The sequence below is a fragment of the Sinohyriopsis cumingii genome, unplaced genomic scaffold (genome assembly GCF_028554795.1).
Source record: "Sinohyriopsis cumingii isolate HCF-2022 unplaced genomic scaffold, ASM2855479v2 utg001460l, whole genome shotgun sequence".
NCBI lineage: Eukaryota > Metazoa > Mollusca > Bivalvia > Unionida > Unionidae > Sinohyriopsis > Sinohyriopsis cumingii.
Genome location: NW_028316002.1, coordinates 284,687 through 299,054, shown reverse-complemented (window position 1 = coordinate 299,054; position 14,368 = coordinate 284,687). Strand labels below are relative to the sequence as shown.

The window sequence follows — 14,368 nt, the reverse complement described above, 5'->3', positions numbered from 1 at the left end:
TGTACACAATATGTCCTACAGTTAAAGCATGATTGGGATGTACTCAATATGTCCTACAGTTAAAGCTGTACTCAGTATGTCCTACAGTAAAGCGTGACTGGGATTTACTCAGTGTGTCCTACAGTTGAAGCATGACTGGGATTTACTCAATATGTCCTACAGTTGAAGCATGACTGGGATTTACACAATATGTCCTACACTAAAGCATGACTGGGATGTCCATTGTCCAAAATTTAATTGTATTTTAACTGCATGGGCAGTTACTAGTAATTTTTATGGCATATTAATAACATTTAGTTAACCAAGATAATTATTATAAATTTCACACTGTTGATTCACATGCTAAGGAGTATGACTGGGAGTGAAAATATTGACCCACATTTGACATGGGACATGAATAGCGAATTTTAGTCACAATTTATTTGTGCGCTTTTGAACGTCACTTCAGTTAGTTTATGCTTCAAAAGACATGCAAATGGGATTTAGAATAATGACCTAGAATTGTCACAGAACAAAATTTATAACGATGACCCACAGCTGTTAGATTTTATTTCCATACGCATATAATTATTAATCATAGTTACAAATTAAGAGAATAAAGAAGTTTATAGGATACAGAATATATGGGGCAAACAGTGCAGCAAATATTCCCTCACTGAACAAGGTGAGATGGTGAATATGTCTCAGGGCTGAAATGAATATATATATATATATATATATATATATATATATATATATATATATATATATACACATACATACAGTGCAACCCCGCTATAACGTGCCCCCTTATAATGCGATTTGGGATATAACGTGGTCATGGCATGGTTCCCAAAATTTTGTATATTCATTCACACATGAACAAATATGACATAGTATCAAAAAAATGTATTATCATTATGGGGAAGAGATTAAGTATGAATTCAAATTTAATATGATCATGGCATGGTTCCTGAAATTTTCAATACATATATTGTTATGTGTTTAGGCACGAATAAACAGTAAAACAGAAAGAATGAAAACAAACAAGCATTTTAAAGTGTAACAAATAATTTATTTTCCTGGAAAATTCTGTAAAAATGAAAAAAGAAGAACTTACAGTTTCAAGAATCAGATCCAAAATTAATCTAAGAATAATCCATGACTTAAATTACAAAAGTTCTAGTAATAAATGTTCTAATAATTTCAAATTTGAATCCTGATGTAAAATCCAAGATGGATGATGATGACGTATACTGTAGTCAGTACTGTACTTATCTACATTTCCTTGTAGAAATGCAAATAATGGCACTCCGCTGTTGGAAATCCAAATTAAATTTGTAAGCAATGTCTTTCTAAAATTTCTGTGTGAGCATTCCTCAAAATATTTCCAGAGGATAAAGAATTATTATTGCTCAAATCTGGCTACAACAAATTAACTTGACATCAGTATGAAAAGCCCAAAACTGAGAAATCTCTCTCAAAACAAAGATTATATTGTATCATAAGATGCAGTTTCAAAATTCCCCCAAGTTGCAAAATCAGAGGGGGGGTCACATGATCATGTTTATATCATGTAAACAGAATATTGCCTTGATTAGACCAATGATTTTATTCCCAGAATTTTAAAAAAAAAATGTTTTCTTCTTAACCCATGTAGTCCCATCATGACCTTGACAACAACTAATCATTTTAAAATAAAATAGAACTTTGTTTGTTCACTAATTTTGAATCCAGGTCAGAATTTAGATCAACACCTGGTGTTTATGAACTAACAGTCAAGGTCAAACAATTTTCTGAAAAAGGATCATCTCTAGTGAAAAAAATTTACATTATAATAGAATAAAAAATTTAAAATTGACAAACACTTAAATTAAAAATAAACATGATTAAATCAGATATACATGTACATTACAGTATGTGTATTTTTCTTGTACCGGGAAAAAATATTTTTTTAAGTACAAGAAATAGTGTGTGAAATGTTTATTATCGTTTTGGGGAAGAGTTCACGTATGAATTTTAATATAATACAATCATGGCATAGCTTCTGAAATTTAACAATATCACCAGGTTCTTGAAGTGTTATGCCAAAATAAACATTATCGGAAATGTTACTGGTCAATGAGTAAAGCCAGTAAGTCATCTTTGTGACTGTCTAATTAATTCTGTATACAATCATTGTTCAAACAATAGCCAACATGTGTTTCTTCTTTAACCAAGCAGTAGACAATGCGGTGGTTGAAAAATGATTCTCACAGTTTAATAAAAATCAAAAAACAAAATTATGGCGGTGTTATTAGATCCAATCAGTTGACCAGTAAATTACGTCCTCTTTATTAGCTGAAATTAAAAGGGTATGAAATTGTAAATGCGTTCAACTTTCACAAAATTTATAAGTGTGACTCGTTGCCATTGCAGGCCTAGTGCACTTAGTTCTCAGGCTTTACATGTGTATGGGGTTTGCTTAATTGAACTCGTTATTAATTTCCTATTTTTATAAAAATATTTTATGGTTATGGAAAAGCAAGTTTCGTGTAAAAAAATGTATTATCATTTTGGGGAAGAGATGATGTATAAATTTGAATATAATACAATATATATTATGATCATGGCATGGTTCCTGAAATTTTAAATACATGTGCATGTATTTTTTCATACCCGGAATTTATTTATTTTTAAAGTACAAGAAATAGTGTGTAACTAATGTTTATTATCATTTTGGGGAAGAGTATGAATTTGAATCTAATATGATCGTGGCTTGGCTTCTGAAATTTAACAATTTCACCAGGTTCTTGAACTATTATGCCAAAATAAACATTATCGGAAATGTTACTTATTACTGATCCATGAGTAAAGTCAGTATGTCGTCTTTGTGATTGTCTTCAATTAATTCTCAATTAATTCTCTATACAATCATTGCTCAAACAATAGCTGACATGTGTTTCTTCTTTAACTGCAATACACAACCAAGTATTGGACAATGCGGTGGTTGATAAAAGATTCTCACAATTTAATAAATGTCAAAAAAAGAAAGCCACCAACATGTTTGCTGGGCTTGGCGGTGTTATTAGACGCAATCAGTTGACCAGTAAATAATGTCAGCTAAGCTGGAAACTGAAAGGGTATGAAATTGTTCATGTGTTCACCTTAAATATTTTATAAAAGTGACTCGTAACCATTGCAGGCCTACTGCACATAGTTCTTGGGTTTTACATGTGTATTAAGTTTGTTTATGAACTCGTTATTAATTTCCTTTTTTTAATAAAAATATTTTATCATTATGGAACAAAAAGTTCACAAACACAAATCGTTCTCTCCACTTTGTGCAATGATTAGTATAGTAGTTTTCAAATGTTTCTTTCGATATTCACAAAATTTAAGTAAGTTATATGCACTCTAAAAGCATGTGTTGATTGTTAATTATTCTTGCTGTAGTCATTCAAATGAATAGGCGTACATTAGCATTAATTATTGGAAATATGCAATAGATAAATGTACATGGAAATGCATATGAGACTTTTAGCAGTATGAAATTTGTACAGACACCATTCATAGACCCTGGAACGTAATGAACTGTACATGTGAAATTTCTTAACCTAATTTTGCTGTTAATTTTTCCCATTGAATTCAGACAAATGATGTGTGACAAAATTATTGAATAGTTTAAATATGTGTACAATTTTTGCAATGGAATAACATATATTATGGATTAATTGCAAGCCCCGATGGTATGATATCAAACGCAAGTAAACAGTTTTGATATTCGGTTCATGCTGTTTATTTAGACGTTGAATTCAGACATAATGTTCTGGGAAAAAAATTATTGAATATTGTAAATCTCTGTGCAGTTTTTCAATGGAATTACATGCATTATAGACAAACTGCATGCCATGATGGCATGATAGTAAACAGTGTTGATACTCTATTCATCATATACATTAGACATAAATACACGTATATGTGCCAATGAGTTGTTCTCTGAAAATAGAAAAATACTGTAAAAACCCACATTAAAGTGACCCTGATAACGTTATCCAGTATTTTGGACGCCAATTATCATGTTATAGCAGGGTTCCACTGTGTGTGTGTATATATATATATATTATATGCTCATTTTTTTCCCCGTTAACTTTACATTGTCAGAATCGTTCAGTATTGCCCGATACTGAACTCGTGCGACAATACACATATAGAATTCATCATTCATGTGCATAAAGGAACTACTTTCTATTGTAACAAACAATGGATGCAGACGCCAGCACTTTTGATTTGTACACAAATCATGTACACTCACATAAGAGGCTCTTTGCATTATAGTTGTTTAAATTTGTTTCTGAATGAACTAAAACATGTTTCGTGGACTGCAAAAAAACCCAGCTGTTTTGGCACATTCCGATTTGATACAATGTTACAGATTTAGGCTAGCTACATTATACAACAGACAGTAGATAAGGTCCTTAGAAATAACATACAAGTAACAAGTCATATACTCTCTTCTTTAGCTGGTGATAAGAATGGCAAAATAAAATATACTTAGTTTTACATCCTGAATTTCCTCAAAATGTATTTTCTTAATTCTGCAAATTCGAATTACATGAGCCATGTCATAGGTTTTCAATCTGGATTACAACATTTCGAAATTGTGCTGTAATTTCGATGATAAGTGCAATTGTATCCTCCTTACTGCACTCAAAATGATATAAGCATTCAATTCCATAACGTCTTTTTGATAATTGCAATTGAAAGACTTCATATTTTTCCCATATTATGATTTCAAACATTCAGTGACAGAAACAGAAACACATTTGCAGATGTAAACATGCTTCAATCCAGTGTATTTCACGTATAGTTTGCACAGATGAATCCAGTCCAAAATCACAAACTTTCGTTGAATCGAAACAAAATACCAAAATATCATCATTAAAGATCAAATGGAAAAGTTCTTGCAATATGACGGCAAATTTCAATTATAACTAGACACGCCATTTTCTTTCGAAAGTTATGTCGAGCGCACGACTAAGTTAAAATTTATCTGGGCGGAGTTATGTTCACTTTAATAATTATGTCATTGTGTAATGACAAATCTGCACTTGTGTATTTAGTTTGGAATACAGCATTCATTCATTTACATTGTTTCTTGTAGTGTATTTTGTTTATATAATTAAACCTTAGGTAGAATAAAAAAATGAGCATATAATAAAAAGGTTACTGCATTTGTATAGGAAAATATGAACTTGTTTTGTTGGAAGGGTATACTGCACTCCCAAAGTCGTGCAGTATTCCATCCCAAAACTCGTTCATATTTTCCCATACAAATGCAGTAACCTATAAATATTATAAGTACGTACACTGCATCAGTGATATACCACATGGTATATCACTTATACAGCATACATAATGTACATATATTTTATTTATATACATATTTGCTCTTTGATTGTAGTAAAGATTGACTACAGGAAACTATTGACTGAGTGTGTGAACTCCTCACATTCCTGCCAAGTGAGTCTGCTACAAAATGTAGTTCTGTACCTTTTGTGGTTTTTCACAGTCACCTTTGCATATTGATAAGTTGATTGTTTTCTTTTTGAGTTCCTGTTTTTATTCACATTGATGAAATCAGTATAAGACACACTTATGATGATTTACACTTGAAAGCTGCCTTTAATGAAGAAAGTAGAGCACTACAATCACATGGTTAACTTCTTGAGCACTGAACGCTCAGTCATTCACGTAACTGCCACATGGAAATTAGTGTGGAATAAAAACTAAATAAAATAATGAACCATCAAGAGGTAATTAAAATATTTTAATATATTCATAGTCGATCTAGGTCATTATTTTCCTTTAATCAATTAACATTACCACCAACCACAAAATTGTTTCTCTTTCTCTCTCTCTCTCTCTCTCTCTCTCTCTCTCTCGTCTCTCTCTCTCTGTGTTTGGTTTGACTTAACTTTTACCATCATTCATAGGTTTAGAGAGCTTGTTGTATGACACAAGCGAAAATTCACTGCACTCGTCTTTTCATGGATATTCACCAATATCTTGCTACAATGGTCCACAGGGTGGGGGTAGGGTGGGAGTGGGGGCAGCCTTTGGACATTTTCATATTTAAGTAGAATATTGCAATAGGTTTAAGAAACAACAACAACAACAACAAATCATTAAATTACAGTATGTGTTCCTCATAATCAAAAATTTACCATATAGTGTTGACTGGGTATTGCAGCTTTGTATCATTGATTATATAAACACTAGATAAGTCCCAAGGAAAGTGTACACATACTGTTACAATGAACCATATTCTTGTAGGTTACTTGGTGTAGGTTCAGTTTCAAGGTTTTCATCCAGTCCTTATTCTTTTTCTTTCTCCAGATTTCTGTATATTTTTCCCCTTACACATGAGAGGGTATAGTAGGGAATGGAAAGGAGAAAGGATTGCAATAAAATCCTGCACCATGTTCAATTCATATAGAACGGGGATTATTAATACTTTTTGTCATTATTTTCATACGTCACTAATGATTAATCAGTTGAATATCATCATTGATGTATAGTCCTAGAATCAACAGCACACAGTTGCAAGAATGTTTATATGTGTGTTTTTGAGCCATGGATGGATCACAATATCATATACTAATAGTATTGGTATATCAAATCGTTTGATACCAACACTTTAAAAGCCATGTTATTTTTAATGTATGTGATATATATATATGGTTTCTCTTTCTATTTTTTAGAGGTTTCAAGGCTGGGTGTCCTTACAAGCTGGACATATTCTGGTAGAGTTTAGAACATCCAGAGGCACCACCATAACCAAAAGTAAAGATAATACTTATAGTGATGGAAAGATTCATGAACTGGAGGTATGATTTGCAATCTAAAGCAATTTTTCTAAAATAATAATCATAAAATATCTTTTTCTAATTGATTATGGTAAGTGTTTCTCAATCTGAAGATTAATTAGTAATATGTAATGTTCATCATTTTTATATTTTTTTGGGAACTGTCCCTATATTCAATGATGGCATAAATTAATACTTTATTATATTTTTTATGCAATGACTGTCGTCCTAGATTTAATGTTCTTTTAAAGACATTCTGTGTTTGAGGATATCTGCAATAACTAGGATGTCCTAGATTTAATGGCCTTTTAAAGACATTCTGTATTTAAAGATATCTTCAATGACTTACATCTTAGATTTAATGGCATTCTATATTGAATGACTATAAAGTCCTGGATTTAATTGTCTTTTCATGACTTTCTGTATTTAAGGATTTCTTCAATGACTATGTAGTCCTAGATTTAATAGTCTTTTAATGACATTCTGTTTTTGGGGATATTTTTAATGAGTGTGACATTCAATATTTAATGGGCAGTCAGTCAACTATGCTGATATCATATGGTATAAGATTTACAATGTCTAATATTTATCACCCCTCAGCATCTCTTTTTCATTAACTAAAACATTGATCATTTAAAATATTCATCATCACTCGAAAGATATGATCAGTTTCTTGTCTGCAAAATTGAAAGATGCCAAACAGTCAAAAACCCTAAACAAAGTATTGGTCACACCACCTTCCAAATTTTCAAAGTTGTACTTTTCTTTAAAGAATTTTGACAAAGAACATGATTTTAAAAAAAATAGATTCGAAAGAATTATAAGCAAATCTTTATCAGTTGGCAGAACATTGTCTGTTGTCTTTTTATGAGAGGTAAACTCTGCAGGCTTTTTTACCTACCTGTAGATTGAGTTAAAGCAAGACAGAATACAGATGTCTGTGGATACAGGCACAGATACCTTTGAACCTGGGTTATCCTCACAAGCAATTTCCTTTGAAGTGAATAATGGGTTGTACCTGGCTGGCTTACCTGTCTCGCAGGCTGCCACAGATTCCAGATTTAGGTAAGGTCTTGAACAAACCAGCAAACAAATACCATATCACAGGTATGTTTTACATGTGTGTGTGTGTGTGTCACTGGGGATCATGATGCAGACATGTAGTATGATGTCCCACCTGGTCACATTATCCCGACACAAGGCCGACCAGTCCTAATACTAACCTCTTAATGCTGAACGCCAAACAAGGCAGCTGTTTAGTACCATATTTTATAAGTCTTTGGTATGACTTGGCCTAGGTGTGAACCCACAACCTCCCACATCCGAGGCAGATAATCTAGCCACTAGGCCACTGGAGCTGTCAAGATTTACATGCACTTAATTTTACCAATTTGTATGCATTCTTATATCATAGACTATAAGCACATAAGCATTTACATACATCAAAATGCATTGATGATTATTCTATAACCCCTAAAATATAATCTCGAACAAATTAAGTCAATCAGATTTTACTGTTATTTTGAAAACATTTACAGAAGTTAAAATAGCCAATGAAATGCTTACAAAAATATAAAGACTTGAAAGTGAAACTCCATTAATCTGGATACATTTATAAAAAAAATTCTCCCATTTTGCTTATGTCATCAAGGAATCTGCGTTAATAATCAGTACAAATAATGGTGGAAAATATATAACATTGAATTCATATTATCAGTAGTCCGTCTTCTAATGATGAGGACCGCTTCGGTGGCCTAGTGGTAAGAGCATCCACCTCGGAAGCAGGAGGTCATGGGTTTGAACCCCAGCCAAGTCATACCAAAGACTTACAAAAATGGTACTAACAGCTGCCTTGCTAGGCACTCAGCATTAGGAGGTTAGTGTTAGGACTGGTCAGCCTGGTAGCAGGATAATGTGACTGGGTGGGACATCATGCTACATGTCTGCGGCATGATGCCCCAGTGTTAGACATCACTATAAACTGCCACACTGCAGACATCATAGCGATATAACTGAAAAATTATTAAAGCTATGTTAAAAAAATCCTAACCACACACACACTCTACTGATGAGAGACTTTGGGATTAACAGAGTTTCGATTTAGGTGATCTTTATAGGAATGGCATACAGTGGGTCCTTTATCATAATGCTATTCTTGTCTTGGTTACCATAAGGTGTGAAATGTAACCAAGGATGCCAAAATATTGTGTGTCAGTCTGGAGGACATCTATGGCAAACCAAATTGGTATTTATTTGAAAAACTAGATATTTCATAAACTGTATGTTTGTTTGTTACTATATAAACATTGTAAGATCTAATCAGTTTTATAAGATATCTGGTAAAATTACTCACTACTTAACATTATATAAGATATCTTGTATATTTTATAAGATATCTTGTATATTTTATAAGCTATCTTGCATATTTCATAAGATATCTTGTACATTTTATAAGATATCTTGCATATTTTATAAGATATCTTGTATATTTTGTAAGATATATTATGAATATTATATAAGATATCTTGTATATTTCATAAGATATCTTGTATATTTTATAAGATATCTTGCATATTTTATTAGATATCTTGCATATTTTATAAGATATCTTGTATATTTTATAAGATATCTTGCATATTTTATTAGATATCTTGCATATTTTATAAGATATCTTGTATATTTTATAAGATATCTTGCATATTTTATTACATATCTTGCATATTTTATAAGATATCTTGTGTAATTTATAAGATATCTTATATATTTTATAGGACATCTTGTACACTTAACCAGATATCTCATGAAATTTATATGAATCTTACAGACGTTATTAGATATTTTATAATCTTTATAATGCATCTTGTGTAATAATAAGCTAAGTTATTGTTATACAAAAGAAACTATCTTACAAATTTTATAAGATTTCTTATAACTTTGAAGATATCTTATAAAGTTTATGATAGTTTATATAATGAATGAGGAAAACTTTCTTATAAACTTATTCAGATATTTTGTGAACTTGATCAGATATCATGTAGACTTTATTAGCTGTTTTATGAAGCTAATATGCTATCTTGAAACATTTATGAGATATGGTATGCACTTTATGAGATATAATACAAAATGTATATTTTATCTTATAAACTTAGTGAGATATCTGTTAAATTTTGTATTTTATAAGTGATGTGAGATATCTTATAAATTATGTAATTTATCTTGTACACAAAATTGAATAAAGATGTCTAATATACTTTACATAATGTGGGGGACCTGAGTGGATGAATGGTCTAAAGCGCTCACCATTACAGCTCACTGCCATCTCACCTTTATCAGTGTGGGTTCAAGTCTCAGATTTGGCCAATGTGGGTATGTGAGAATGCTTGCTAGTAGCTTCTCGTGGGTCAGTGGTTCTTTCCAGGGTTTTAATGAGTTCTTCCTCCACCGTTGATACTGGCCACCATGTATAGCCTATCTTGTGCTGAAAAAGGGTGTCAAACCATACAGCAACAAACAACTTTACATAATGCCTTATTACCTTTTTTAAGGTATATTATAGACTTTATAAATATCTGTATTAAAATTATGTTATATCATATATCATACATCTTATGGAATTTAAAGATGTCATGAATGTTTGGAGACATCTGTTAAAGTTTATATGATATTTTATGGTTATAAGATATCTTAAACCTTATTTGATACCAACATTTTAGAATATGTTGACATTTTATATTTTAATATTATATTTATTATTTATATTAATATTGCATATTTTTAACACAGCCTTGTATCTTATTACCTTAAAGTTTGTTACCATGCTGGAGACTAAATGTATATTGGATTTTTCTTATATATATATATATATATATATATATATATATATATATATATATATATATATATATATATATAAAGATATATATTTATTTATTTGAAACAATGTTTTCAGACTGTAGTAAAGTAGGTAAAATCTACATAGTCGAATGTTTGGAAGATAACTTACATAGAGTTATGTTCTTAAATTACACTAAAAGAGAAACATGTTCAGCGAAATGGTCAACTGAAAAATTGTGTAAGTCATGGGAGCAATATCAGGCCTGCATGGGCTTTTCATTCCATGCCTTAACTTTTTCATGTTCACAGGATTTCAATTTTTAAAACTTGCATCAAAATATGATTGACAGTGTATGTGATCTAAGTTTGTATTATCTCTTCAGGTCCCTCCATGCTTGTATTAGGCAGGTCCATGTGAATGGAGTTCATGTTCCTTTTGCATTAGCTGATCAAACAGAGGATGTGCATTATGGGAAATGTGGACATGGGGTAGGACTAGAGGTAAAAAGAAATTTCTTAAATTTAGACAGTAGAATCATTTAGCATTTTCAGTTTTGAAGATGCTTTTCTGCATACATATTTGCTTTGCCTACATTTGCCTTTATACTGCTGTTGCTGTATGTTTTTGTGCAGTCATTTCCCCAGTTTTATCAGGGAAGTGCCATCCCATTTATCAGGGAAGTGTCATCATTTTAACTTCATTTGAACCTTTTCTTCTGGAAATCTTTCATATTTGAATTAGATCAGTTTACTTTTGAAGCATCTTGGCTCACTTGGTTGTTACCATGTGAGTTTATGGCAGGTTCCTTCACCTGTCATGTGTTGTCTGTTGTCCTTTCACTGTTGCTATAATTAATAACTTGATCCCAACAATTGCTTGACCAATTTGCATATGACTTTGCAGGGACCATTTTGGCATCAAGATCTTTTAAATTTGCTCTGTTGATGCTGCTCATCTTTCATCCAAAATGGCTACCATTACTAAAAGTTAGAAAACATTCTAGATTACTATATTAAAAAAATGTTGATCCACCATCTCTAAAAGCAATTTACAGATTTTGCCCAAATCTGATTGAAAGCAGTCCTGGCATAAATGACTTTCAAAACTTACACAAATAAAAATCCACCATTAAAGGGCAGCTGTTTTAAAAAAAATAGAAAATATTTAAAGAACTTCTCACAAACCACCGAACAGAGTAGAACCAACTTTACCAAAAGCAAACTGACATGAAGCGATTTCAAGTTCCAACAAAATTTACTGATTGTCAATCAATTATGCTACCATTACTAAAAATACAACAACCTTAAAGCAGACTGCATGCTCCGGTGGCCTAGTGGTTGGAGCATCAGCCTCGAATCTAGGAGGGTGCCGGTTCGAACTCAGGCCGAGTCATACCAAAGACTTCTAAAAATGGTACTGACAGCTGCCTTGCTAGGCACTCAGCATTAAGAGGCTAGTGTTAGAACTGGTCAGCCTGGTGTCAGGATAATGTGACTGGGTGGGAGATCATGCTACATGTCTGCGGCATGATGCCCTACTGCTAGACATCACTATAAACTGTCACACTGCAGACATAAAGATATGACTGAAATATTGTTAACACTGTTTTAAAAATCCAGATCACACACACACACGCACACACACACACACACTTAAAGCAACCTTTTCTCAAAAACCCACTAAGCAAAATAATTGAGCATATGAAAGAAAGTGCCTTGTTATAAAGGGCTTGAAATTATATACATGTGATACCTATCCACCATCATATATTTCCACCATTACTAGAAATAGGAAAATATTGAAAAAACTTTATCTTATAAGGCTTGTTGTCACAGTTGGCAGTGATGTTCTTTCTTTTCTCTAAGGCATTAGCAAGGCAATTAACATTCTTTGGATTTGATGTATTTGTCTGATATATTTTATTTTTTCAGGAATGGGCCTCCTGTTTTAAATTTTCTGATAGCAGCACACCAGTAAAGGTACAAGAGAGCTCCGAGGGCAAGAATTTTTATTTCAGCTTTACACGAGGATCACTGGGTCCAATCATCCAATACAATAGGAAGGAAGTAAGTTATATTTGGATGTGAATAACTCCTGTAGTTTCATTTATTTGGACTATTAAAAGAGGGTCTCAAAAACGTTTTCATTTCAGTTGTGATTTATGATTTTTTAGTGAGTCTTTGAAGCATTATATAACCATGTCTGAAACGTTTCATATATATATTCTGTCAAGAATAATTCTAGTTTACAAAAAATATACATGTTGTATCTTCATTTATACAAGAATTTTCAGATATTACAAAAGACAAATGATAAATGGTTAGAACTGCATTGACTCTCTTAGTCTTGTAAAATATTTTTGCATTGAAAATGTTTTCATTTGAAAGCTTAAGATTGTGTCTTCCATATTGATAGAGGGTCTCTCTCAAACATGTGCTCATTTCAGATGTGATTTATGAAAAGAGTCAGGATCATTAGTGAGTCTTTCAGTCATTATATAATAATGTCTGAAACAGGATATGTATTTTCTATCAGTCTTTAAATCATTATATAATAATGTGTGAAACAGGCTATGTATTTTCTATCAATCTTTAAATCATTATATAATAATGTCTGAAATATTGCCATGTATCTTCTTCTTTCTTAGTCTTGTAAAAATTTTGCATGGAAAGAAATGTCTAATTTCATTGGTAAACTCAAGGTTTTGTCTTCAATCTTATACATTTACCTGAAAGTCCACACAGGTTCATGGATATATCATTGTGCAATGCATGAGAAAGATTACAGGTATCTCTCTGAATGTAGTTTTCCTTAAACGTTTTTCCTATAAAAAACAACTAAAATTATTTTAGCTGGTCCCCTGGTTTTATCATTTCTCTGGTGGCAGGAGAATCAACATGGGAATGGAGTTCTCTTTATGTCCAACAATTCCACTGTTGCACCACCTGTAATATCCTTTCTTCCCAGAACATCTGCTTCTCTGAAAAAGCACTGATGTAAGAAAGCGAAACTTTTGCATAGCTTATATTATTGAAAAATCTTTTTTGGAGCATAAGTATTCAAAAGACAATACCTATGAGCTGTGGTAAATAATATATAGCCATAAAAAACAGTTACCCAGCTTGTTCATGCTGGCTAAGCTAGCTATGTATATGTCACTTTAGACAGCAGATTGAAAGGGGGAGTTCAGCACAGAACAGTAATTATATACAGATCAGGCACAACTAATGCTTTTCCAACTAGAGGCAAGATCTTTAAAAGATTTTGATTTCAGTATGGCTTTAACAGAGTGGAGCTGGAAGAAAGAGAGATTGATATTGAAGTGTTAGGTCTTCCTCCTCCTTTCTTTTGTTTCCCCTCCTAATTTTTGTGACAAAAGGGGAGCTGCCCCTTTAGATAAAATCCTGGCAGCATCTCTGTTTATTTAGAGAAGTAACTCAATTAAATATAGAAACTAATCTACCTTGAGACATTTTTGTATGTTCAATATATATATATATATATATATATATATATATATATATATAGTATATACAGCAGAATGTGATAAATTTGACTCAACACTAAAGAACTGAGTCACTCTGCAATGGATCAATTGTCTTGCAGTTTTAAAGATTGTAAAGTTTCCTACTAATGCCATGAGAGAAATTCAGTTGATGATCAATGCAATGAAATGCTCCAAAGTTTTCAAATTGAATCAAAATAT

The 14,368-nt window shown here is 32.0% G+C and overlaps 1 protein-coding gene across 1 annotated transcript in view; it reads left to right on the top strand.

The window, feature by feature from the left end:
* LOC149772463 (uncharacterized) overlaps positions 1–14,368 on the top strand; it is a 190,323-nt gene that overhangs the window by 155,046 nt on the left and 20,909 nt on the right. Inside the window, exons 19-22 of the mRNA XM_089947775.1 lie at positions 6,723–6,848; positions 7,735–7,892; positions 11,045–11,162; positions 12,594–12,728. Coding sequence (XP_089803901.1) covers positions 6,723–6,848; positions 7,735–7,892; positions 11,045–11,162; positions 12,594–12,728 — 537 coding nt within the window. The remainder of the gene's footprint in view (positions 1–6,722; positions 6,849–7,734; positions 7,893–11,044; positions 11,163–12,593; positions 12,729–14,368) is intronic.